General features: G+C 35.0%; 1 protein-coding gene across 1 annotated transcript in view; it reads right to left on the bottom strand.

The window, feature by feature from the left end:
- LOC121730194 overlaps positions 1-24463 on the bottom strand; it is a 59040-nt gene that overhangs the window by 18652 nt on the left and 15925 nt on the right. The window contains exon 2 of the mRNA XM_042119136.1: positions 20493-22248. Coding sequence (XP_041975070.1) covers positions 20493-22195 — 1703 coding nt within the window. The 5' untranslated portion in view covers positions 22196-22248. The remainder of the gene's footprint in view (positions 1-20492; positions 22249-24463) is intronic.

The raw sequence follows: 24463 nt of genomic DNA, 5'->3' as shown, positions 1-24463 counted from the left end.
AACTAGCTTTTGCCCGCGGCTTCGCTCGAGTTAAAAAGTATTATTATTAATTAAGTATCGATCAAAGTATCAGCCCAATCAGTTCAAAATTGACAAAGATTCATATAAAGTTTAAAGTTTTTATCCCCTATTTTATCCCCTAGGGAGTAGAATTGATCGCGAGCGTTGATAAATCACTATGTCAGTCAGTCAGTCACCTTTGAGTTATATAATATATTTAGATATTAGTATGGAATTATGATATTGGATAGTCAAAAACGTCATGCTTGGTACGTCAATACTACAAAGTTTATGCTCCGTCTAATGGTTACAACTTTCAACCATTTTAGTCAATTTTACACATTGCATTCAATATCGTTGCAATCAGTTCGCATGCACTTTGCATTTATTTTAATGTAAATTGCAATATTTATCAATCCCTCAAAAATATTGAATAGTGGACTGCCAATATTTGATATTGCTACGTTTCGATTTGGGAAAGGGGCTGTGCAAACATATGAAAAATAGCAACTCCACTTTCCTGGTGTTGGTTGAAATAACATAATATGTCTGCTTTATGAATTCATGAAATGATTAAACATCTTTCTCAATTCAGATTTAGCTACAATCTACATTTTATAGAGTATTGAGTTATAATCTAGTGCTTATTAAAACAAACACACTAGTTTTGAACGTCCTTAAAACAATCTATTTATGTCCCACAATTATTAGTAATGTCATCTCTAGAGCATGGTCTAAATTCTAAAAGAATGTAGGGCTCGTAATTATCGGAAGGTGAATATAAACATTTACAGTCCATTTAGTGTTTTTTCGCTGATCAAAATTACCATTAAATTATAATATATTTCCAGATGATTACATACTAACACATAAGTTTACACATACCTGTCGTTCCACTAACGAAATAAGTATATACGAGAGGTTTTTGATATCTTAACTGTGTGTTAATGTCAATACAGAAGGTAGTGGTTGGAGGCAATTGAGCGTAAGTGAACAATTTGTGTAATGGCTGTATATTGGCTGCATAGCGGTAATTAATGTCTCGGATACCATCTTTGATTTAGTGTTCAATGGTAAAAGGATGTAACTATATTTATGTTACCTGTCATTCGGTATTAATTATTATAAGTGAGTTTTACAGATGAACCTACTGTACTGTATACCATTTACAACGATCAAAGTTAATTTCAAAATTAGACATATTTTTTTGAAATATAATTATATTTTTGGAGAGCAAAACGTTTTAAATATTTAACATGACACAGTATACACATACAATATAAATAATAGACACAAACAGAGACTTACTTTGATCCTAAAAAATTTACCAAACATCCGTTTTTAGGTCCTATCCCACACTGATTCACCTCTGACTCAGAACTGAGGCAATCCGTTGAAAACAAATCAGTTATAATTTTTACAACACTAACCTCGTTAGCCATCTAGTCATTTTACACTAACATTCCTGAATGCTCAGACTTAAACATATTTAAATAGACAAACTTTTACGACGCCTTATATTATCTGTTTCAAAACATAGCATATTTCGACGCGTCGAGAATACCGAATAAAATTTATGAGTTGACGAAACTGCGGTATAATATACAGAGATTCAAACAAAAACTTTCAAGTTTATCGCGCGAGTTAACTATCCTATAAAATTATCGAGACTTTTATAGTCTAAATATCAGTAAAATATTTTATTGAGCTTTCTCTGATGAAATATAAGTGGTTTAGTTATTATTGGTAACCTCTTTTAGATAATAGACACGAGTTCGTGATGCCGGCGTTCGTATAACTCTTGCCATAACGTTTTGAATGGCATGCTAATTGCTAAAATGAGAAATGTGTTAGGGCAGTTTAAAGTATCGTAAAAATATATTGGTTCCTCCTCGCTCACCCATGCATTTAGAATTTAGATATTTATGTGATATTTTTGAACAAAGAGTATAACGTATGCGTGTGCCTGTGTGGCGTAAAAAACGAGTTTTCATACAAATGAGTCATCAAAATACAATTACATCATTTTCATTGGTTATATTTGTCGATTGATCTAATATCAGTTTCTTGGTTATGAATGAACGTGTCCAAATTCCGTTATCATCACGTACTTAATATGAAACAAATCTTTACCTTCATTCACGGTTCCATGATTCTTTACAAATCAAAATCATACAATAATTATGTACCAAGTTTTGATAATTTTACCATGGGTTTTACAAGCTACACAGTTCCAGTAAATAAATAAAAAAAGTATTTTTTTAATAAACATTTATAGTACCAAAAAATTTTAAATCTTACAAATCGTAACATGCAAAGGCTATTTTTAATCAAGCAAAGGCTATAAAACGTTTGAGCTCAACAAAATATTTGTCTCAGAATTGGAAAACCAGCTCCGGCGAAATGTCAGGGTCCACGGCAATTTAGAATGCCGATTGACTACCAAATACGGAACGTTTTTGCAACATATTTTGAATACCGACTCGAATTTGTGGAAATATATTGATTTTAATTATTTCTTGATTACAAAAATTGTTTATACACGCGATGATATATTTGACATCCCAATTTCAAAATAGATTCAATTAAACAAAATATCATTACTCAATTAAAATCTCTTTCAGCTGTTGACCTATATAATGTTATAATATAATATAGCTGTAATAACTTTTTTAAATTATCAGCCCGCAATAACTTGTATTAATGTATTAATTGCTACGTAAGAAACATAATAAGCCTTAATAAGCGTAAGTTTTTTTTAGAAATATCCAATTTTTTTAAGGTCAGCCTTAAAAAAATTTGGATATTTCTAAAAAAACTTCAATTATCACCTGAAAGAACCAATTCCAAAAAAATATCGAATTACATATTACGCAAAAGTTGCGTGCAAACTCTAGTTTGAGTAAATGTACTGAAACAAAGAAGATTTTCAATGAAATAAGATGAGAAAAGTACAGCTTACCCTAAGCCTAAACACTATCCGTACCCTTTCGGAGTGGCCGGAGATGCGGACCTAATAAGCAGTTAAGTCGTATTTTGCCGTCTTTATTGTGGGTTGATTCTAGTTACTTGGAAATAGAAACAAGAGCTTTTCTGTGTTAAACATAGATCAGGATTTGGAGCAGAATTTATGCACAGCGTTGCTTCGTTTTAATTAAATCCATACTTAATACACACTTAATATTATAAATGCGAAAGTGTATCTGTCTGTCTGTCAGTCTGTAACCTTTTTTTATGAAAGAAGGGGACAAACGAGCAAACGGGTCACCTGATGGAAAGCAACTTCCGTCGCCCATGGACACTCGCAGCATCAGAAGAGCTGCAGGTGCGTTGCCGGCCTCTTAAGAGGGAATAGGGTAATAGGGAAGGGTAGGGATGGGAAGGGAAGGGAATAGGGGAGGATAGGGAAGAGAATTGGGCCTCCGGTAAACTCACTCACTCGGCGTGAAACAGCGCAAGCGCTGTTTCACGCCGGTTTCCTGTGAGAACGTGGTATTTCTCCGGTTGAGCCGGCCCATTCGTGCCGAAGCATGGCTCTCCCACGTCTAAGCCGCTGAACCGATTTGACTGTTATTTGGTATGGAGATACCGCACATTTTCCAAGATTTTATATTGGAAAATGTGCGGTTACCATACGAATAACGAATTTTGGCGTAACGGAGTTGTCAGCGTTATCTAGTTTTTTTAATCTAAATAAAAAATTGTAATCAATGTCAATTGTATTTCTTTATTGCGTGATTGACACGTGACATTTCACTTGGTAGCATTATAGCCGCTTAAGGCTCTTGCTTTACTTGCGTTTAGATAAAAATTGAAACAAAAAATACCCATTTTATTATATTAGGACAATATACTTTATGTTGTCTGTATAAACAACAAAGAAAACATAATAATATCGTGATAATATTATGTTGTATGCACTTTTATCATATTCCCAAGACACTTTTAAAACTTATCATGTTTCATTTGTTTCTACTGCATGTTTTTATTTTTGGATGTAAAACGGTCGTAGCCACCTTCAGCTATCGTAACACCATCTAATAATTGTAATTATTATTATATAACCTGACTTAAAACCAGTATAAGTAAAAGCTGGACGAAACCAGTTTTAAAACCGTTTAATTAAATGCAATAAATAGCACTAAAACCGAAAGTAAGCGATTTTGCAAAATGGCGGAGGAAAGTGTCAGGCCGATTAAAAATTTCTTAAATACTACCTATCTAGTGTATGCCTTATAAAAGTATAATGTTTTTATATCGACCGACAAGTTGAAGATAAAGAATATAAGTTACTGATCGTCTACATTTTAATCTAAAATCAACAGTAAAATTTTAATTTCATGAGTATGAAAAAACCTAGACGGTTTGGGTTTTATTTCAGAATCAATTTATACCAAGTATCAAGTACACAATTTTTTTCTATTTTTAATCCCTCCCCCTACAGTAAGAGATTCATCTAGAATGCTGTTAAAAATTGTCACGTGAGATATAGTTAAAGCAACAAAATAATAATCCTCCCATAAACCGCAGTCGGATAAATAGAACAAAGGATAATAATAATATTATAGTTACGATCCACAAAGTCGTGTTCCCGCCTCTCAATACCTTGCTTATTACTTTTTATTTACACGTTATAGGAAAGGCTTATTGTTTCTTGACCTTTGGAAATGCCAAGTCACAGACAATGTGCTCGTAAAGTACAATCCGCGCTCGGGTTCCGTACTTAAGTGACTTTCAAAAGTTGTTATATTCTGGACGTCAAGTTCAATTTACAAGCTTTATCTATTTGTCCTATATTATAAAGATTAGTACTCGATCTCTGATGCTTTTTAGAGGTGTTTATGTGTTCACAAGCACATAATATTATAATTGATCAAACAGTTTAAAATCGACAACACTATTGAAAACATACTCTTCATACTAAAAACTCAAAATTGTAATTTGCTTTCTGGATTCTGGACCTTACTTGACTTTAACGTAATCTTCTGCCTAAGACCTAAGTTTAACTAAACATTGAACAAAACATTTTTCTTAGTAGATAAACAGTGCTTTTTACAGAACCCTAAAAACTAAGTTGCATTACCACTAGCGAGCGCAATCATTAAAGTAAAAAGTCAACAATCAACATTGAACAACATCTGTTGTTGTTTTTATTTAATTAATCTTGATTGAGTAAATAATACAAAATTAATTGTTTTAAAGATTAATTAAGTGGTTTTTTTAATTTTATTTACCTACTAAACTATATGTCCTTTGTGTTGTATATTAGCAGCAGTAAAATTTTGAGTGTTTTCATTTTCCAGCATTATAATAGATGTAAGTGTTTTCATTTAGTACCTAGGACGATTTAGAAGAAGTAGAAAAATTTAAATAGGTCTATATTCAACTTGAAATGGAGCATTTTTTGAGCAAAGGTAAACCCCTGGTTTCCGTCAACTCAACTCTGTTGTTCTTCTAGATTAAAAAAAAAACTCTGTTGTTCTCTGAGTTGAGTTGACGAGACGACTAATATTGACCGCAAACCTTAACACCGGTAAGGTGAAATTAAAAAGTAACAATTATGAAATTATAACATCACAAGTCGCGAAAGTGCGCATTTTAGAGCGTGTAGTAACCTAGGTTAACCACATCGTGACCCGCCCCGCGCTTTCCCGCCCCCCGCGCCCCCTCCACCCTCCGCGCGTTACCTGCGCTGGCGCACCTACCTGTCACTTACCGGAAAACCTTCACAAATATATTCTCTTACATCGATTATATATTGGATCGCTTTCCATGTAAGAAAAAACTTTTTAAGGGCAAGCTTAATATGGCAACGTTTTTACAGTTTAAGAGGAGTCCACACCGCCCTTTTTCCCATACAAACGTTGTCCCCTGTTTCCTCCCTGGATAATGCTAGTAGAGTTATAATTTTTTTCCTGAATATCTACGGCCACTAATACAATGTCCCTATGTTTTCTTTTTTTTCATAATTAAATTATTGAAAAAGATATGAACGTTCAAAAACCCAAAAAAATTGCCAGATTTTCCGCTGTGTTCAAACGTACAGAAAACAGATTTGGCTAGATTATACAAAAAAAGCAAAACATAGGAACACAGCTCAAGCCTTTTTTTAATCTTTAATGAAAAAAGTACTTAAATCGGTTAAGTTTTGGAGAAGGAATCAGGGGACAACGAATCGTTGATTTTCTGGATTTTCTGCAGTTGTCTCTATCGCGTTCTGCGGTTTAAGCTTGAGGTAAGGGAGACAGCTATAGATATTTCACGTACTTTTTTTTTATTTCTCTAGCCCCTGGTGTATCCTCTTAAGAGGTACAGTTTTTATGTTGAACCGACTCTACGGTAGTGGAAGAGTCACAAGAGGTTAAGTTTTTTTCGTTCACGACTCATGAGCTCCAAAGAATGGTCAATATTGTTGTCAGAATAAGACTTATTTTGTCATAATTGGGCGCAGTCCTTGCCCTTCATTCATCCCTTTTAGATTTCTCGGAATTTTCGCGCGGAAAATAGGCGAAAAGGTATATTGAGATAATGATGATGAAAATATAATTATTATAATGCCAGTATACGCGATAAGTGCTATGATCTCATAGAAATTACAAGATATTGCGACTTACATGATTCATACAATTTATTCATAGAAATCGTTACGTGACATTGTTTTCAATATTTCTAAAAAAATGTATCGGTTACACTTAAGATAAAGGTGGAATTTTAATATAAATTATACTCACTCGACAATTTTACTATGTAATGGTAATATTATTTATTAAAGTCGATGTTTTTGTTATCCGTACTGATATGGGTAATTGTAGATATCTTTTGGTACAATTGTCAGGAAGAAACTTCTACTAACTACGGTAACTACCTAAGGTACCTATCACGTTTATGTAATAGTATCTTGTATCCATTTTCTACGCAGGATTGTAGTATTCAAAACGAACTGGAAATGTAAAATGGTAATTCGACATCACTTGCTGCTAAGACGCAGGTCCGTGTGAAATGTTCAGCTACAATCACGGAAATGAAACAACAGATAAACGATAGTACCACTTCCTTTGTGTCAACTAAATTGTACCACGACCAGTACTGATGTATCAAATATATAAAATGCCCTCGTTCGAAATTTCGAGGTGGATTTTTCAATACCTGCCACAATATCCTGAAAAATGTGTCGTATTTGTGTAGTACTAGTACAAGTGCTGTGATTTTAACTTTTTTATATTCAATCTCAAAGTACACAATACTTTTTAACCATACTAATCTACGAATAATAAAAACTAATCTTTTAAATAAAATTCTCGTGTCACAATGTTAGTAACTGTACTCCTCCGAAACGGCTTAACACTGATTTTTAATCAATCAATCAATCATTTATTTGCATTAAAAGTGGTACATTAGATGTTCACATAAGTTCATTGGTCAGGTCTTACACTTTTAACTATGAAGATAGCATGCAAATATTTTAAAAGTTTACAAACTTTTAAAATACAAACAACAATACACAATTTACAAACTTTTTTATGCATATTCAGTAGATCTGAGAATCGGCTACTGGCTAATTTTAATATTGATAAGTGCATTTGTTGAATAAATAATAGTAAATTATTACAACTCGAGACTGACGGCGACTACTGTTTGTTAATTTTTAATAAATTTTATTCTTTATAAACAACTAGCTTATAAAAATCTGATTAGCCCCCTCTCTGGCCCAGAACCTGGGTACGCCCATGACAGCTAGTACTTATATACTACATGCGAAAGTGTGTCTTTTTGTCAGAGTATCTGTCTACAATCTGCTTGTTACCTTTTCACGCAGAAATAATTTTAAAGAATTACTTTTCAAGATAATTTGGGTGGTGGGAAACGGCTTAGGTTAAGTATTTTAAAAGTCTAGCTTGACTGGTGTCTAGACTTGAAATAGTGGTAGTAAGTGTGTCTAACTTGACTGGTCTAGTAGAGCAGTAAAAACATTATTTTCCTGTCAGTATTTCAGAACCAAAGTTCACACGAAACTAATTTCCTCATAAAACTTTAACGCTCGTTGTAGAACTAAATTGCCCGCAATTACGTTCTTCCTTCGTTTTGGAATGAATGAAGGGGATACGAGTAAAAAACGAAACGGAGGCGGAATATATTCCTACAATTCCAAAGATTTTTGTGCATCCAGTGTAGGTACGTTCGTCCGCGGTGGAATGCAGAAACGACCAGCGACCAGATTACATCATTGTTCGGCGAGAAAACGGCACGCTGCACATAAAAACGAAATTCCCGAATAGAATCTTCGAGAATTCGCTGCAATTCGAAAGTATAAAAATTCAATCCATAAAGGCTTTTGTGATCGTCTACACGAGATATAATACGTCCATTAAATACCTTATTTAGAGAGACCGGTACGTGTTTAACATTGACCATGCAACCTTCCCTTTTAGTCCACCTACTTATAAATAGCTGTCTAGCCGGTAAGTTCTTTTGGTCACTGAAGCTGGTTCTGATCTCGCGAGAGATTAATAATATATAGAAACAGCGGACTTTGTCCTGCGTCGCATTTGTACAACAAAGTATGACTTCAGACGTTATTTACTTCTCGTATTATCCCTAATCCTCAGACAAAGACGACAGATAATGTATTGTTTTGAAAATAACTAGTATTATGTTACCTACCTTCAAAGATAGGAATTATAAGATTTTCATTTTATTTACAATTTATCTTCTAATCGTCTTTTTATTTCTATACAAAAATTTTATACAAATGTGGGTATTTATAATGCCGTCTTTATGTTTCTTGTTTTCGAACTTATACAATTATATCTTTAGATTCAATCACTTTAATTGCAAAAGTGTATCTCGGTAAAATCCAATTCGATATAGGCTTACGGCTGTTCCCAATATTTGATCTATCTCTGGTTTTGCCCTACTAGAGATAGGAATAGCTCACATTAGACATTAGAGACATATATTTTATGTCAATTGTGAGCTATTCCTATCTCTAGTAGGGCAAAACCAGAGATAGATCAAATATTGGGAACGGCCGTTAGACGTGATGAGGTAACAAAGGTATTTAAAGGATTCTTTTAGATTCGGGAAAGGATTTTAATAATTTCATCGCGAAAAAATTAACCGTTCTCACATAATAAACGAATTGCTACGCTACGCGATATTTAACTACACGTACGTACGTAATTAGTATTAATTAAGCAACATTCGGAGAGATGATATCTCTTTAACAGTAACTGCAATTATGAAATTACATTGGCACTTTGTTCATGAAAAAAGTGTCGATATTATTGCGACTATTAAACGAGCGGTCAATCTAGTCAATCGTGTGACTGATGTTCAGGACATTGGGAACTGGTTCCGACGACCTTCGCATCATACACCTGACGGACAGGACGTAGGACGTGAGAACCGAGAACCAAACTAAATACAGGTTCTCAATTATTAACACATAATTTTATTCGTGCATTTACAAGAAATTGTATTGTATGATTAGACGAATATTTCAAATCATTTCCCCCTTTCCATTTTAACCTTATTATGGTACTAGAAGTCCCGCGCGGCTTCGCCCGCTTAAATTAGAAATTTTACGGAAACCGCACATTTTCCCATAAAAAATAGCTATACTTCCTTCACGTGGTATTGCTCCAATAGTTCATGAGATAAACCCTTTCTAATATTTCCCCCGTTTTTCCCACATTTTCCTGAGTTTCTTCGGTCGTATAAGTCTTAGCGTGATAATATATAGCCTTACTCGATAAATGAGTTATCTAACACTGAAATAATTTTTAAAATCGGACCTGTAGTTCCTGACATTAGCGCGTTCAAGCAAACATACTCTTCAGTTATAATATTAAGTGTAGATTTTTTTGTTAGTTAAATTATCACTTGACAAACTCAAGTCTCGATCTAAAAGACTATGAAAAGTAACAATAACAGGGTCATAATAGGCTCATAATCATGGGAACATGCATCGTGCATGGTATAATATTATGGTAGTGATGATGATGATGATGAATGTAATTTGCATAGTAGCATATATATATAACGCCGAAACTCCCAAACTTGTATCTATAAAGAATCTGGAGTTCTCTCAGCACCTACCGAACCACGGTATACCTCGGTATGTATATCTCGGTGCAAAATCTTACTTGTTGATAGCATATGCTTAGAATACTTCTCACGAAACCGAAGTCACCACATGTTTTCCTATTAATTTTGAGGAGTTCCCTCGATTACTTATAGATCCTTCATCAGATCACCACTTTTGTGAATATAATACCAAATTGGGATGATACCTCATATGCCAAAAGAAAAATTTTCAAAATCGGTTAACAAACGTTAAGTAATCGTTGAACATAAAAAAAAACGAACATAACACCTCCCCCATTTTGAAAGTCGGTTAAAATTGTAGCCTATGTGTTATTCTGATGTATAAGCTATACAATAGTAAAGTTTCATTAAAATCCGTTCAGTAGTTTTTGCGTGAAAGAGTAACAAACATCCATACATCCATACATCCACACATCCATACAAACAAACTTTCGCCTTTATAATATTAGTAGGATGGTTTGCCTTGATTCATATATAAAAGCTTATCTTTAATGCTTCAAACAGTCCAAAGTGTTATTAAAAAATATATATTACACGTTTTCTTTATCGTAATATTCGCTAATCTTGGCCTATATCGGCAGTAGCAAAAAACAATTATTTCGGATCTTTCCAGATCCATATAGCAAATATACCAAAGGAACATTCTACTCAATATTCCTTTTGTAAATACACGTTTTACCCCAAGTCGTGACCTTCGAGTCTCTCCAGCCGTTAAGTAATATTCGTAAGGCGGGGGGTGACATTTCCTCTCGCAGTACTTCTAACGTTACTTAGCTCGAATGAAGTCCTTCCAAATGGGAATAAATTACATGCTTGAATAATTTTAAAATTGTTCGAAGAATCCAATTGCGTCTGCGATTACGTTAAAACTTCTAGCTTATTCATTTCTTACATTGCTGTTTCATCCCTTACGTAATCAGGAAATAAATCGTTTTATTTTTAAACCCGTCAGCCTGTTAAGAGATTAAACAAAAACACTGTAAGTACATAACGAGTATGGCTGCAGCGATACCGTTAGGGCGGCACTTCTCGGAAGCCACTGGCTGCAGGCTTTAAGATGCTGCAAAAAATATGTTTGCTCCCACACTACTGACTGACCTCATACGGTCGCATTCTCGTTATATCCGTATAAATATACGAGTCTACCTCCGGGAGTACAGTTGTACCATAATATTTACTTGCAGTTAGAACCCATTGCAGAACGGGTTCTACCAACTTCACTCTGAATGACTGTTAAAGAGTTTGAACACTAATGTTATGGCAAACAAAAATAAAATCATGTAACATCTTCTATAGTGTCAATTTCCATAATGTTAATCGTTAATCGTCAATGTAATGGTTATCTCTCAAATTTTGCCAACTTACAAACCATGGACACTAAAATGCATTAATAAATTGACTAAGACATTCTGTATTCGCTAAGCAGCTGGTCCTATTTTACCCCTCTTGTGTTTACACCTGCAGTTATCAAGGCGTGGGTTGCAGCAAGGTGTACGCAACTCTAATCAGTATTCAATCAATTGACAGCGTTTGTTTGTTCAATGCAAATGTACTTTACCTCTGGGGATCCCGTTGCTTAAATGTTTGTGCAGTCTCTTAGTTTAAAATTTGCTCACCTTTAGCAATACAACCGTTATTCACCGTTTATTACAACTTTGTTTTAATTTTTTAATTATTATTATCGTTCGAGACATAAACATTGTTAAAATTTTCTACTGCATCAACATATATTTTAGCGCATCAGTCAGACTCAATGCAGATGACCTCTACAACTATAATAATATACGTTAGTTGTGTACTTGTGAATGACATTATGATATTACAGTCTAACTAGATGTAATTTAACTAGGGAACACAAACTAAGTACTTTAATTACGTACCTTACATAATACTTTAAAATAAAATCTTTTGCAAGAAAAATCTTGAAAATTTTTCCTTTTCTTTGATATGCCAATTGTCAAGACCTCTCGACAACTCTCGTTAGCTCGACAAAGAGCTTTTAAAAAAAGGAGAAGGGTAGAGTTAAATGAGAAAAACCGTATCTTTAATTTATTCAGCAGTCCCTTGATAAGATAATGGCGAAACTCGGTGTATTTTTCTTTTTCTCGGTGGCCAATTTATTTTCCTTTCTTTTGGTGTTATCGGGGCCGCATTCCAACGTGTCCCTGCCGTCTGCCCACCTCCGTATAATTTGATCCAGCAATCTTATCATATTACTTATTGAAATATTTTGTGCTATTTCATACGCCTTAACCTCAATATAATAAGGAGGCTAGCGTGTTCGGTAGGTCAATAAGTTTATTAAAGATTCCATCCCAGGTACTTTCTTAAATCAGTTTTATATTCTATATTCAGTATGATATAATTAAAATAAATGTATAAAATTAATCAATTACGGTTGGATAAGCTACCAACTCTACCAAGAATCTTAAAAATAGTAAAAAAAATTGTAAAAAAGGGGGCAAACGAGCAAACAGGTCACCTGATGGAAGGCAACTTCCGTCGCCTATGCGTGCGTGTACAGGTGCGTTGCCGGCCTTTTAAGAGGGAATAGGGTAATAAAGGAGGGTAGGGAAGGGAATAGGGGAGGGTAGGGAAAGAAATAGGGGAGGGCAGGGAAGGGAATAGGGGAGGGTAGGGAAGGAAATAGGGGAGGGTAGGGAAAGGAAAAGGGTCGGGGATTGGGCCTCCGGTAAACTCACTCACTCGGCGAAATACAGCGTAAGCGCTGTTTTACGCCGGTTTGCACCATAAATACCAAAACGATTACTATTTATAACTTAGATGCATGAGGTATAACAAAATATCATTATTATAAGATGTATATGAATTACCGAATAAAATTACCTAACCATCTTGCACCATAATGACGTCATAATGATTAATAATATTGTCCCTATAATCCGAAGCAATAAACCAGACGTGGTCATCCTCACACGTACTTGTCAAATTACACTATAGTATAAATTAAATGACACATACATGTTACTCGCCGACGATTGGAGCGTTATTCGTATGCAGACGTAATATAATGTTACTGGCCATTAAGACCGCATAATATACTTGAATTTCGAAAATAGTAGATTTCAATTGTTTTGTGTCTACCTATGGTGTTTTTCAGATATTTTAGCAGAAAACCTTTGCTCTACGTTGATTCATCTTTATCTAAGAAACTTTAGAATTGGCCTATTTATTGTTATAGGATTTTAAATATTTCTTAGAAATCTTCCAAAACATAAATAATGGTGGAAGTAAAACTTTATATTATTTTCTATATAGGTGGCCCATGCTCACTTTACATTACATTACACTTTACATTAATAGAATGCATTTTGACATGGAATGACAATGGAAAAGCTATTGAAACATGTTTATGATCATGTCATAAATTAAGATGGCGCTAGGTTATATTATATGCGATTGAATTTTAAAATGGTATATTTGAATACATAAAACTCGTGTTTCAAGATATTTATCGTCTAAAATACCGTTATGTATTGAAGAAAATGCACAACACAGTTTTAAGTGTGACAGAAATAGCATCAATTTTCTATATTTGTAATATAGAAATTGATGATCCTATGCATTTTGGTCCCTATATTATAATGAAGCGCAATCCATACCTACTAACATCCTAAATGCCTGTCTAAAAGTGTGCTTTAATCTTCACGTCCAAAACACTGAACCAATTTTTTGTATGGGGAGACTTTGAGCTCCGTAAATAAGGATACTTTTTATTCCGAAAAAATGTACGGTTCCGCGCGATAATTGAATTTTGGGGCAACGGAGTTGCAGACGTCATCTAGTGTAATATAAACCACAACCTAGCAGAGCTTGTCTACCCAAATGCTTATTTCATTTTATGTGTAAATAGCCTAATGGCCTCTCATAAACGTGTCGACAAGTCAATAGGAAAGGGACGAGTGTGCGAACAGGGTCGAGTGGCATTGTGACTAAGTCTATGTAACTATACATTTCTCACATATCGTCGCGAATGCAAGATCAAGGCTGGAGCCGCTTCCGGCTCATACGAGAGGAATGCACGGCGCTGGTGTACTGGTTTGCGAATCCGTAGCCGCATTACTGCAATTTCGCAAGCTTTCTACGCCGGCATTTAATTATACCAGCCGCAGGTGCTCGTTTACTCGTGAAAACCTTTAAAAAGGCTACTCAGTAGTAACCTGGGATAACAAGAGAGAAAGTACGGAGAGAGGTTTATTTCGAATTCAATATTAGAATAAAAGACAATGCTAGAGCAGGAGCTCCCAACCAATGGGATACGCACACAAGGCGTGTAACGTTATGGGGGACGTAAAATATAGCGTTTCGCTTTAACTAAAACTAACCTTGCAGTTGAAATTAAGCTACTTAACCTCTAGTATCGACTAACTAGTAAGAGCCAGCTCAAGTATTTATTCCATGAGAACTTAAGTGCGTACTGTTTACATAGCAAATTTTAAATAGCCGCGGTGCCAACATAAATGTAATGTATGTATGTAATATACCTGTAATCCCAAGGGGGACTATGTAAAATGGTTGAGAAACCCTGCAGTAATGCATGAGGCATACGCAACGTACACCGTTATGTCCGAGCCGAGATACCGCAGATGGATCTCTTAAATCATTCGCATTTGAATCTTTTGATTTACGAACTTAGCCATTATGATATAATATAGCTTATACTGCAATACAAAGAAGATGCGCAATACGCAATATCAAAACAAAATGTCTCATAGACGAAACTGCCTTATGGCATCAAAAACAACCCGTGACAAGTCTCTAATGCTTGTAAGTTTTAGGACAGTTATAACTTATAATATTTCTCATATAATCAAGAATCTAAACTGACTAAAGTCGGACGTCATAGTTTAGCGCTAAGCCTTCGAAGCCTTAAATGTGATACCACTGATGATATTCATAACGAAAATATATGCAACAAAAATAACGAACCGAACACGAATGTTATGAGTTATGAGTATCAGTATTCTATAGTCTTTACGTTCAAATTTTCAAATTTCAGTCATTGTTTAGTCATCATTTACGTTAAATCTCATATCTTTAAACGAGCAATTCTTGTATATATATATATATATATATATATATATATATATATATATATATATATATATATATATATGAAATTTAGTATATAGGGGGTTTCGGGGGCGATAAATCGATCTAGCTAGGAATCATTTCTAAAAAATGTCATTTTCATCGGATACCGAGCAAAGCTCGGTCAAACAGCTAGTGATGACTAAACAATGACTCTATCATCTAAATATGTTAGGTGAGTACTAGACTCCTAAAGCTCTCCTTATAATTATAGCCGTGATCCGGAGCTGAGAAATAAAAGTAACAACATTATTAAAACCTCAACAAAATAGAAAATTAAAAGGAGTAGAGCATAATTTTGCACAGCTTAGAACGCTTAGATTGAGAATTCACAGACGATCGCCGACGAGACCGCGTCCTAGAAATACAGGTCCGCGGACCGTTTCTTGGCAAACTATCGCAAATAATGCCAAAGTGTTTCACGTACGCTCATACAATATTCCGATACTCAAAGGCCGTCCGTTAGAGAGATCATCTCTGTGACCTCGTGTTTCCTTCTACTTTTAAAACTTTCCGTTTGATACAAAGGCCTCGCGTTCCTTTTACAATGCAATTTGTTGCCAATGCGCCTCACGAGAAAGCCAAGTTCGCTGTTCTCTTTTGATGGGACATAAATTAAATTTGATTCTGCGAATGAAATTTTAGATATTTTTTATATACTTTTAGGATCGGTCTGTTCAATTGGAAGTAAAGTTGTCTTGAGCTAAACAATATGTACAGCAACTAAGAGCTCATTTGAATTATCATTAAACTGTAGATAAATGCCTTAAAAGCTATAACATTTTATAGAGAATGAGTTAATTTTCAACTTAAAACATAGAACCATCTCGGCCGAGCTTAAAGCCATCAATATGGTCTATTAATTATGCGTCAAGCTTCCTAGGAGCACGTAAGCCATAAGCACCAGAATTTCACTTCGAACAGTATGTAGGCCGCAATCACGGTACGTCATTACTTTGATTATCTCGGACAAAAATGTATCTAGTACCGGCAATGCGGTCAGTGCGAGCGCCGAGCGGATCCGCCGTCCGATACTAACCTTGATCCCAAGATCGATAGACACTAATTCTATTAACAAACAAAGCCATCGTCATTAAATATTTAAGCCGCCGAACATATCTCGGGTCATCGGCTTATTAGCGGGATTTTGTGCCTAGTCTATAGATATTTGACTTTCGCATCAGAATATATCGAATTTTGTACGTGCTGTTTTAAAGAAAACATAATAATAATAATAATATTTATTTACATGATTCAAATATATGTGATGGGAGAAACAAAACTGCTCTTTTCGTCTTGCCCTTTTTCGTTATGAATCTTAGGTACATCAATATTGCCTTGTCGTCCCCTACTAAGCTCTTAGTAGAGTCGATACAGCTCAGTCAAATAAAACCTTATTTTCCTTATTACTTACGTCCATTTATACACTTCAAAAGGTTCACTCCGGTTTAAATCACCCATAAACCCGGTATAAATAGAATCTGGAATGTAACATTTGCATAAACATAAGAAATCGTATTTATTACATTCGAGAGGAAAATAGTCTTAATGGAACAAAACAAGTGGCTGCAGCACTTTCTCTCGCAAAGTTTATTACGAATGCAATTTGGCACCGAACGCTATTAAACTATCAGCCGCATTCAATTTCGAATCTCACGAAGTAAGATCAGAGCCGGATCTACCATTATGGCTATTTGGGCTTAAGCCCAGGGCCTCATGAGTTCAAGGGCCTTCACCCCCCAGCTAAGTCAAGTCAAAAATAGACGATAATGCGGTGCGTAATTCATAATTTTATTAAAATTTTGTTGGTATCCCTGAGAATCCTACGATCAAGGTCTATTATACAATTTAGGTGTTGGTACCCTAAGTAGTTTCAGCCCTCGCAAGCTCACGGTCCGGCCCTGAGTAAGATACTCCAACACTAATATCGTCGGCCGAAAGCAGAAATGTATATACCTAACTTAGAAAAAAATATATATACGCTCTTATCAGCTATTAAAAGTAGCTTTTACTTAATTTTTATAACTCTAATTAGAATTATAGAAGATTGATGTTAATCTTACGATCGTTTAAGATCACTTCCGTTTCGTTTAGGAACAAAATTAGATAATGTAAAGTAATTAGAAAGCATATTATATTACTTACATCTATTTATAATAGAATGATGTAATAGGTAATCTTTGTAGGAACCATGTTGATATAAAGAGCCTTAAAAACAAAATTTTTACGACTATGATTAAAACCAGTTATTGCAAGTTTATGTACCTAGTTTTCCGGACTTAAACATTTCTAATCTGATTTGTGTCTTCGTGTTATCTTAATCGGTACATTTCTCTGTATCTCGGCACCGATAACTTTTGGGTGGTCATACCAAATATGGACAGATCAAAATGTACAAAGAGTGTAGCCGGAGTGTACTATCAGAACCACCGTTACATCCCGGGTTTTAGCTCCCACTGCGAATTCATTTGCTGAGATTGATATGACCTGGCTGACCTCGACACTAGAGGCAATTTGGGTTATATACACATTTGGATACACTGATTATTTGCCAAAAAAAATATCAATTGGACGCGCCTACTAAGGTAATCAAATTATGCACGATCCGATTAGACATTATGAAGATGTCTGAAGTTCATTTAAATTATTTTGATCTAAAAAAGATGTTTCAATCTTAAATTGAGTTTTTGGAGTTTAACCGCCTTCGCAATTGTGAATAATCTAAACATGTATTTTTCCACAAATATGACGTTCGTTATTTTTGTCCACCAAAATTAAGATACTCCTCTATTCTTCGCAAAATATAAGTTGACAGAAATAATAAACTAATAATACTATCACGAATATTCAATTTATAATCTGACAATGGTAATTATCGGATCGATCTCAGATCCAATTGTCGATCGGTGAAAGTAGTTCTACTTTGAAAATAAAAGTCCACAGCAAATAACATACGCATGAAAAGTATTTATAATAATCTGCAATATAATACACAGTATATAACCATAGCAATATTAATAATCTATCTATCTGTATGTCTGTTATGTCTTTGCTAACTATGGAGCTTTAACCGCTGTGCAAGTTCTGTTGACGGAGATTCTGATATGGAGAGAGAACATAATAATTATGTAGGTAACTTTTTAATGCGGCAGGATTTAATATGGGGGAGAACTTTAATTATTACAGTCAATTGATAAATATTTTTTTCTACTTTTTAACCACAATTTGAATAATATTATAAGTATTTCGATAATGCCTGCAACTCCGTTGCGTGGACATTCGTTTATCGCAGATTCGTACATTTTTCAGGACAAAAAGTATACTATGTCCTTTCCCGGGTCATTGGCTGAGCATTGTACGGCTGTTTGTATAGCAATTTGAGTTTTACCGGAACCACTTTCTCCATATAATTCAGATATTGTACCTCTTCTTAGACCCCCTCTAAGTAATTTATCTATATTCAAGCAGCTTGTAGATATTTTGTTAAATTAAAACTACCTCCATACTAAACATCAAAATTAGTTCATCAGTGTAAGCGTAAGGTAACAGACAGACAGAAGTTCTTATGGATAAATATTTAGGTACTTAGGCATTGAAAATCTGCAGAAAAGATCGAAAATAAAATAGGTTAAGTATGCACATCTGCAAAAGTTACGTAAGGCATTGTGAACTATGCGTAGAGACTGTAGTGTATGTAGTATGCACACAATGCATTGTATGGACGTTTGTAGATGCAGGGCGGTAAGGGCGAGAGAAGCAATACTTGTGGCGGCTATTGTCTAACTTTGTATGAAAGAGTTACGGCAAATTGTAAAAAGTACAAACTAACAGCAAGTAAAAACATAAATTGATAAATTGTTTGCTACGATTTTGTTATTAATGTTCTCCTTGATACAAAGAGAGCCACCTACTTACCTGAAAATGGTTTAAGAGAAACTGCTAGTCGAAGTGTAATCTTATATCTTTAAACGAGCAATTCTTGTATATATATATATATATATATATATATATATATATATATATATATATATATATATATATATATATATATATATATATATTATATATATGTAATTGGAATCTCGGAATCGGCGCTCCAACGATTTTCATGAAATTTAGTATATAAGTATATAGGAGGTTTCGAGGACGATAAATCGATCTAGCTAGGAATCATTTTCAGAAAATGTCTTTTTATTCGTGTTTTATCGATAATCGATAAACTGAAAAATATGACTCTTCCTGACATCTATTGGCGAATAATAATACTATTTTGTTAGCAACTAATTGTTTTAACGACCAGCAGATGGCGTTATTAAGTAACACGAAGTCAATGAATGTTTGCTATATCATGCTATATATATTTATATATATGCTCGGTCATCCAGGTACTTAATAAGTTATTTGACACCTTGCAAATATTAACCTTAGATTTTAGAAATTCTTATTAAGTTTTTTCCTCGATTATTAATTTTATTTGAAGATGATTTATTGCATTGTAAAGAACACGACAATTTAATATTATTAACATGTATCTTGTCTTTAAACATTTTAATGGCGTCAAAGAACTTTCTCGGCTCCATACCACTACAGCTAAGTTATGTGATAAGATCATGTATGTTATAGTGCAAATAGTTAACATCAAAAAGACCAATTCCTTCATCATTTTGAAAATGAAATAGTAAACATTGATTATATTAATTTTTTTAAATTACACTTAAAAATCTGATCATATCACCTAGTTGTAAAATATTTCCATACAAAGGGAGCTAAATAGCTAAAAAAGATAGAAATGCGTATCCGTTGCAAATGAAAAGCTAATTTCTAACAACCGGGGCCAACTATAAATGGAAGTTTTCAATTCAACGCAGTGATTATTGGCAAGGTGAAAAGATACTTTCTTTACGAATGCTATAAAGTTTAATGGAATGATTCAGGAAGATGTAACACTCAGCTTAATGGCCCGATAATAAGTAATTAATATGTTCTCATTATTATTGGCTATTTGTTAATCTAATATATAAAAATAAATCGGGTTTTCCTTCCTGACGCTATAACTCTAGAACGCATGAACCGATTTCCACGGTTTTGCATTCGTTGGAAAGATCTGGGGCTCCATTAGGTCTATAGAAAAAAAATCAGAAAAAACTTCAAGAGAAAAGCAGGAAAATAGGTAAAATAATTTTATGGCAAAACAACGTTTGCCGGGATAGCTAGTGCAGAATAACACAGATATGCTAGTAATTTTAGTATGTAATGAGTTTTGAAATACTTACGCATTATCTGTGACGTCACTTGGCTCGTCGAGCTCGCCGATCGTATCCAAAGAAGCCCCGGAGCCGTCTTCTCTGGTTTCTGCTGGAGGCGGTGGAGGCGGCACGGTCGGTCGCGTACAAGTTGTAGCAGTACTCTCATTTCCACTTTCTTTGAATTGAGTTTTAGGTACAAAGTCAATGAGGCGCGGCAAAATTTCAGGCACAGGATTTGATTCAACTTTATCTTTCAAAGATTCGTTCATTTCAGCTTCGGAATGCTGGAGCCATGTTTCTATACAAGTTTTTTTAGTTGGTGTTAAAAGTGGTTCAGGTAAAGGTGATGTAAGCACTTCAGGGATAGGTGCTGGTCTACGTTTCTTTTCGCTTGCGGATCGTTCGATTTTCGTATTTCTAGGCATAGGTTTTGGCTTATCCACTGGTACGTACTGGTCACTTTTGTTAGGTGCCGATTGAGATTTTTCAAGATTTTCTCTATTTGATGATATTTTTGTATTGTTGTTATTTTTATCATTGGTTTCGACTGATTTTGAACTTATTTTTTCCGAGGATGATTTACTTTGTGTTAAGTTTTCGTTGTTGCTTGTTATATTGACCGTAGAAACTTTTTCCACGATTTTTCTCGGTTCATCTATAAGATTTTTAGGCTTATCCATGAATTTTGCGTTTCTCATATCTTTAAGTAAATCAGTGTCGATGTTTTCAATGCTGTTTAATACTTTTTGTATATCTATAGACTTCGGTTGCATAACAGGAGTAGACGGTATACTATTTTCAACCGAACTTGCCATCGAACCGAGTCTGTCGACCACAGTAGAAATAGAGCTACCTGTATCATCAGATTCAGCATCTGCTAGAATAAGACACCTTTCCCATTCATTTGATAACAAGTCAACATAAACTTCTGCGTCCGGTGGAATTGTTTTTCCATCTGATAAACGTCGGACTAAACGCCTAGCTTCTTCCGGTGAACCTTTTCTTAAATAAGCGAAACTGTCTTTATTTTGTCTTAGCAAATGGCTATCGAAAGATGATTTTCTTGACAACTTGTTATTTGCGGGTAGAGTTCCATTTTGCCGATTTCCTAAGTCTTTGCCACCATCACCTTGCTTTTGCCCGTCTATGTTGAGAATCGCATTTTGCTCCCCGACAGTTTGCAAAGTAGGTTTGTCCTTGAAAGAGTTTTTTTTTCCTAACTTTCGTGGTGGCACTGGTGGCGGCAGCATCGTTGGACGACCAGAATCAGTTTGGTCTTTTATTACTTTTTCCATTATGCTGTGATCACTTTGAGTTATCGGTTCGACTTCAAAGTGTCTTACTAAAAGCTTTAGTATTTCATCGGAGTCCTTAAGCCGTCGCACGCATTCTATTCTCGTTAATTCAGAAACAGATACACCATCGATAGCCAAAATTTCATCTCCGGGTATGAGTTTACCCCAAGGAGCACAAGCGTTTGCAGCCGGACTGTCTTCTGCGCATGACTGTACCAGGAGCCTTCTCACTTTTTCCGAAGCAGCGGAGCCTCCCTCAAATTTAAGTCCCAGTCCTAGGCGCGCTCCCTTCGGCCTGCGGATACTTATTTCAGCAGCACCCTTTTCCGCGCCTAAGGTAAGGACTGTGACAAACGCGGGCTCTTTATCGGCAGGCTTAGTTTCACCCACCGGCACTATTGTTACGAATTCATTAACCACCGCCCCTGTCTCCATTCCGTGCGAGAATCACACTCCTGCAGTTGTATCAACTGCTCTCAATCCTTGATCTGTAACGAGAGATGATAAATATATTAAAAACTTTTGTAACACTGCACGTTTTAATAAATTTAATTGAAATTAAAATCATTAACTATGTACATTAATTATAACTAGAGATCGCCCAATGGTGGAAACGCGACCTTACTTGCAACGACATTAGGACTATAACTACCTATATTTTGTAAAAAAATATTAACTTTATCATATACATATTTTCTCTGTCTCTCTGACTCTCTCTCTGAGTCTCTGGGACTCATCTGATCTCATACGGGCCGTATAAGCATTGTCTAATAGTATGTTAAATTCAATAAAAAAAAACTATAACCCATTTTCAATTTGTTAACTTCTTGTCAACAAACTTCGTCCATAAATAAAAGAGTATAAAGCTGGGAACAAATTATCGGACGTTGTCCTCGAACGTTTTTCTCGGATGCGGCTTGTTTCTATCTGGTTAATACAAAATACACTAAACTGTGCACATTGTCTGATATAAGTCGCGGACGCGACCTTGAGCGTTCGGACGTCTAAAAAGAATCTGGCTTAATTCGTAAGTATAGGCTTGTCACTCAAAAATCTGTCATCTTCCTTAGTAGTAGTGTTGACTACAACACTACTACTAAGGAAGATGACAGATTCAGAGGAAGATAACAAATAAAACGTTACACACACTAGTGTGTAACGTTTTATTTGTTAAAAATGTATATGATAAAAGCATAATTTTAAAATAATATTCGCTCGATGCACTCCTTCTCCATATAAACTATAACTGTGTAAAATTTCATGCACCTACATTTCTCCACTTTTTGTTAAAAGGGGTACCAAGTTTTTCTCTCACGTATTAATATATAGAATACCCTAATATCAAATGAAATATCAACAAAATATTTATGAATTTACATGACGTATCTCTCAAAGTCAATTTGGCGATTATTTTTTGGAAGCGTTGATTGATAATTTTGATGACGTTGCTAATAATTGCAAACATCGAAAGCGTGAACATTTTACTATTAAAATGAAAGTGTAACACATGTCTGATATCGGAATGGATGCTAAGTTCTAACGTATCATCGGCTGGACAAGATGTGGGTTAGTGGCACCGAAGAATCCGTCGAAACCGGCGCGCGGCGGCCCGTAGAGATCGACGTATTAGCATAAACGCCCCTGGCGCGGACCCGTTACACCCAACTTTTGTTTGCCAGTCAGCCGTTTTCGTGTAAGCACATCGTCAGTTTTGACGTGACCCTGTTACAGCTCATCAAACTGTAAATGCTTGCATTACCATAAATGCACCTACGTGAAATACCTCCGAGTCGTTTCTGTACAATAAAACTCTGCATCCGCAAAATATTTTATCGTAAACGACACCAGAATCACTATAATTTACGTCGTATTACAATATTGTACGGCCACAATGAAATGGAAAGCATGAAAATAACTCCACATAAAAGAATGTAACATTTATAAAATTGTATCGAGTGTGATATCTCGATTATTTATGAGTAAAACTGTACGACCATTTTTGGTAAAGAGAAACTTTATAAGGTGTCCAACGTCACTAAGATCGAAATAGTTGATATTATGTTTCGACAATTTGTTGCACGTCGAGATCGTTGATCATGCGTCGTAAGTCGTAACCTCGAAAATTGTATTGTGTCCAAAAAGCAAGAGTGTCTTTTAAACATAGCCGCGTTGAGAAAACAAAAGACACAGACCGAGCGAAATACGTATTGTGTTGGTATCGTATAATTGAATCTTACGGAATAAAACCATATCGGCCCACATATCACAGCTTTATTTCCTTCGAACGATTTTTTTTTACGAATTTCCGAACGAATTATAATTTCGGAGCCGTGCTAGATAATTATACAGACGGTGCCCAAATGGGTGAAATGCAACGCTGCGTAAGTTTGATTACAAAGTTATAGCGCACAAGTAGGTCTGTGGATCTAACCGGAATAATTATCAAATCAAAAGATAACAGTTACAGCTTACAGTTTAAGAATCATAAAAAGTTGCTAACAGTAACTTATTTTTGTTTATGTTTAATACGGAGCTGAAATGTAAATTTAATTGGGGCTAGCAGATAGATCTGCGCGTGTAACTCGCAATTTGTATTATAATTTTTAAATGAATTGTACATGATACATACCGTAATCACTAAAACGTGTAAGATAACTACGTTGAACAAAACGAGCGATGTAGCATAAAAACAAACAACGGGGA

This window comes from Aricia agestis, chromosome 9, assembly GCF_905147365.1.
Source record: "Aricia agestis chromosome 9, ilAriAges1.1, whole genome shotgun sequence".
Classification (NCBI taxonomy): Eukaryota; Metazoa; Arthropoda; class Insecta; order Lepidoptera; family Lycaenidae; genus Aricia; species Aricia agestis.
Note: the sequence above shows the minus strand (reverse complement) of the source record. Positions and strands in the feature narration are given on the sequence as shown.